Consider the following 4,251-nt stretch of genomic DNA (forward strand, 5'->3'; position numbering starts at 1 on the left):
AGCAGTCTGATTCCCAAGCTGACAGTATTCAAAACAATGGGAAGAGGTCATCTCAGGGACCCACCCCCACACTTCATGTATATATACCCCAACCAAACTCGGAGACTCTTTTGGCAACCACTGCTTACCCCCCAACTAAATTTCTTCTTGAAAGCCTCCCCTCTTGATCTCCTATTTTAAGTTTGAAAACGAGGTTGAACAAAGAAAAAGCACTATCAGTATCAGTTTGTTTTCACATTTCAACTTTTTAATCAGCTCCGTGAAAGACATCCTAAATGCTAAGTGAAACACAACAGAGTATTTTTTCTTCCAGTATTAAAGAAAAGGACATTCACAAGTTCTAAGAAACTTCTGTGTATCAGGGTGGTGACCTTGAATAAAAACAAAACAAAAACCCCAAATCACCTCTAATCATGTTCTTGCAGCTGCATTTAGAAATTGCTTCCTAATCACGATAAACATTGTATACAGGTTTTTAAAATGTCCCTAAATGCACATCATTTGAAAAAAAAAGTGACCAAACATTTTTTGCCATAGCCCGTAATCCTGAGAGCCCAAACTAAAAAACTGGTAAAAAGAAAAATACCCAGACTCTACAAATGTCCCAGGATTTGTCTTTAAATGGGAGGAAAAACTTTAAAAGACACATGGAACTTTCTAAAAGGTCTTTGTAACAAGCTACCTTGGGAGCTCAATTCAAAAATAGAAGTTGATGTACTAAACAGATTTTTCAGTGCAGCTCCAAAAATCTTTATAAATACAGCCATTTGGAAGGATGATCCTGGATCAGAAGTTTTATTCCTTGTGTATCTGAGAACAGTAAGAAGGGGGAGAATTGTAATGTTGGGAAGGCACAGGCAAACATGCTCACCTCCCAGGGTTGACAAGGAGTGCTGAAGGCTGGACAACAGCAATACCGCTTCATCTCCTCCATGCCCAGCAAGTGTAGATTATAGGGGAGACAGGTTTTTAGACACGCCCCACCCCCAGCAGACTAGCCTTGACAAGGCACCTGAGAACAAAGAGGCCTAGGAATGGTGTCAGGTGGGACAGGTGAAGAATGTGCAGGCAGAAGGGGAGTGAACGAACAGGACAGGGCTGGTGGACAGAGGTCTGCTCAGTGGCAACATATAAGCCTCACCTACATTAGGTGCACATGCCTCATCTCAGTTGTCATAATTGTCTCTGTAATTTCCTCCTGAGTAGCGGTCATAACCGCCCTGGCTTCTGGGAAAAAACACACGTCAGCATTAACAAGGATGTGTTATATACACCTTGATATTAACAATCATACTTATTTACATATCCTGTCATTTTTGACATATAACATGCGCTTCAGTGTGTAAAATGGGATATATTCAAGCACATGAATACTGTACAGAAATCACATAATTACGTGTAGGATACTTACAGCATAAATGCAATATATACAACAAATGATACATGTTATGTACATTATGTCTACGCCATCTTACAATTAATGCACTATACAGAACCCAAAACGTGTTAAATTTCATATTTATACTTTCATTGCATTTTGTAGAAACAAATGCTAGTAACACTAAAATGGGCACGTATGAACTCTCAGGAAGCTGAGCTCTTAAGAAGGAAGCAGCGCCACCAGAGTACCCCAATCCCTTGGCTACCCACCTGCCACCATAGTCTCTGGACCTTCCATATCCATATCCATATCCATACCCATATCCTCCAGGTCGACTGTCGTATCTGCCACTCCCATAGCCCTGGTCCCCACCACCTACAGCAGATCAAGAAAAAATTAAAAGGCAGTTGTCCAGACAGAGGTCACTAACAAGTGGCTCCCTCCCATACCCAAACTTACCACTGCACCTACCTCTAGAGTAGCCGCGACCACGCCCATGGGCCCCAAAGGCACCCCCTCTAGCTCCCCTGGCCGACTTGCCCGCGTGATCCACACGGATCTGGCGACCATCCAGAGACTAGGTGTGGGGAGACACAAGGAGGATGGATTGGTGGTCAGACAGGACAGTGGTAAGGGAAGAATGGGTAGGGCAGGTGGGCAAAAGAGCCCAGAAACTCCTGCTGGGCACCAGGTTCTGGGTGCCATGTTCCAGAACAAGCTCCTTTGACCACAATGGCTTTATCAGGAGCTATAGAACCCCACAAAATGACCTGAATCCACCGTGTTCCCCCTGCTACTACTTACATCTTGACTGAACTCAGGCCGAGTTCTCCTCCCCACTCCTATAAGCTGCCCCACTATTAGGGCTAGACAGACACCTCTCTTGGTTTGAGACTTCAGAGTCCATCCCAGAAGACTCAACGAGGTCCTCTCCGGGCCAGGCCCGCAGGTCTGCAGACTCTACTACCTAAGCCCAGGGCAGGTCAACCATCCACAGGTGGCTTCTCGGCCTCATGCAGGACCAGTCGTCGCCTCCCAGGCAGCCCGGCTCTGTCTGCCGCTGCCCTCCACCCCCTAGAACAGAAGGCAGTCACGCTCCTGTGAGTGGGCACTGCGGGGTTTGGTGGCCGCGCTGCCCCTAGCAGACACAGAAGGAAAAACAGAAAGAATGCTGGAAGTGGCAGATGGGGGCAGGGCCCCTATGCAGGCAGGAGGCCTCACCTCTCCATTCATGGCTCTCATGGCATCTGAGGCATGCTCTGGGTTGGTGAAGGTGATGAAACCAAAACCCCGGGATCGCTGAGTCTCCCGGTCTTTGACAACGACCACTGGGGGAAAGGAGAGAGAATGTGAGTAAAAAGAAATGAAAAGCGACAAAAGACCATCGGGTAGACAATGAACATCTCCCACCAATCCTCAATTGAAAACTATGGAATTCCTGTAAAACTACACCTTAGGCCTAGCAACAGGAAAAGCAAAATGTAAAAGCCTAGGGTCCTGATTTTTCTTATATTTCTTGAAATGCAAGGCTCCCAATACTTTCACAAATACCCACTCATCACGCATCTGGCTCATGTCTCACCTTCAGAAATAGGACCGAAGCTGCTGAAGTGGTCTTCCAGAGCCTGCTCATCGGTGTTGAAATTGAGCCCTCCCACGAAAAGCTTCCCTTCTTCAGAAGACATAGCAGTCAATTCGGGTACTACGGGGAATATGAAAAAAAGGTGGGAGACACCGTGAACATGGTAAGAAAAAAATTGAAAATAAGAAAGAACGGGGAAAAAAAAAGGGGCAATAAAAAGTAGACAGTAAACAAGAGGCAACTAAAGAGAGAACACGAGCAGAAAAGGCGGGAATCTGCGGTATTGGACCAGGCAAGCGGCCATTTGCGGGCCGCCTTCGCGCATGCCCAGACCACCCTCCACCACCACGCCCGTCATTTTGTCCCGTTGCGCAGGCCCACAACATCCCCGCGTTCCCTCAGTGCCCGCAGAACAAGATGGCGCCGGTCACGTGGGGGAAGAGGAGCCCACAAACTTGACTGTCGCGCGGCCACTGCCGCCACAGATGTCGCCAACCCCTCCCAGCATTCCTCGCACTCGGATATAGCACACCAGCCTCCCACCAACAGCAAAGTTTCACTCCTGAGCACGGGACCCGCCCACTCGGGAGAAGCCCAAGCCTACGTGTCAGAAGCCGCTGCTCTCCCCACTCGTGCACCTCGCTCCTGGCCGGCACGGCGCACATCAGTGAGGCGAGGAGCAGCTAGCCCGCAAGACATGCACTGCTCACCTGCAAGTTAAGCACAAGGACCAGAAGGACAGCTACCGCCGCGGAGAAGAGAGACTGGGAAGACTACCGCGCGGGAAGACGCTTGATAAAGCCTACGTAGCGAGTACGTCACGGAACGTCCCTCGCGCGCACGAGCGTGCATGTTCATTGGCTGAAGCCAGCAAGGGCGGGGTAAAGGGGGGGTGCGAAGGGTAAGGGGGCGTGGAAAGGGGTGGGAGGAAGGTACGGCAGAGCAAACGGACCAATATCCTCAGCCTCAGCACGCTTCCGGGCTTGGAGGCAACCTTCCTGTAATTGATGCGCCCTGCGGTCCACATCCCTTCACTGGCCCAGCGGTCTCCATCCCTTTTGCGCTCGGACCTTTCGCGTATACCCCTTTCCGTCCGTGACATCACCCTCGCTATCCTTGACCTGATTTTCCCCCTTGGTTCCGACGTGTCCCTCGCCATCTCAATCGTCTTCCTGAAGGGTCCTGACGACATAATTACCATCTTCAGATAACTTCCTTCACCTCTCAGTCCTCTCATATACCTGAAGGGCCCGATGTTTTATCCCTCACTGCCCCTGCCGTCCTAACC

General features: G+C 49.4%; 1 protein-coding gene across 4 annotated transcripts; it reads right to left on the reverse strand.

Moving 5' to 3' along the window:
- Positions 1–225: 225 nt before the first annotated feature.
- On the reverse strand, positions 226–3,805 carry RBM3 (RNA binding motif protein 3). 4 transcript variants are annotated; one of them, XM_081794016.1, is made up of 7 exons: positions 3,674–3,805; positions 2,964–3,083; positions 2,603–2,709; positions 1,853–1,958; positions 1,651–1,756; positions 1,146–1,224; positions 226–810 (listed from the first exon to the last, which is right to left on the reverse strand). In XM_081794016.1, exons 2-6 carry the CDS (start codon positions 3,064–3,066, stop codon positions 1,167–1,169), a joined length of 480 nt encoding a protein of 159 aa, XP_081650142.1. In that variant the 5' UTR covers positions 3,067–3,083; positions 3,674–3,805; the 3' UTR covers positions 226–810; positions 1,146–1,166. The 4 variants fall into 4 exon arrangements, with proteins under 4 accessions (XP_081650142.1, XP_081650140.1, XP_081650141.1 ...); XM_081794014.1 differs by having other exon boundaries at positions 1,146–1,227; XM_081794015.1 differs by having other exon boundaries at positions 1,142–1,224; positions 3,674–3,804.
- Between the last annotated feature and the right edge of the window lie 446 nt (positions 3,806–4,251).

This window comes from Panthera onca, chromosome X, assembly GCF_046562875.1.
Source record: "Panthera onca isolate mPanOnc1 chromosome X, mPanOnc1 haplotype 2, whole genome shotgun sequence".
NCBI classification, from domain to species: Eukaryota; Metazoa; Chordata; class Mammalia; order Carnivora; family Felidae; genus Panthera; species Panthera onca.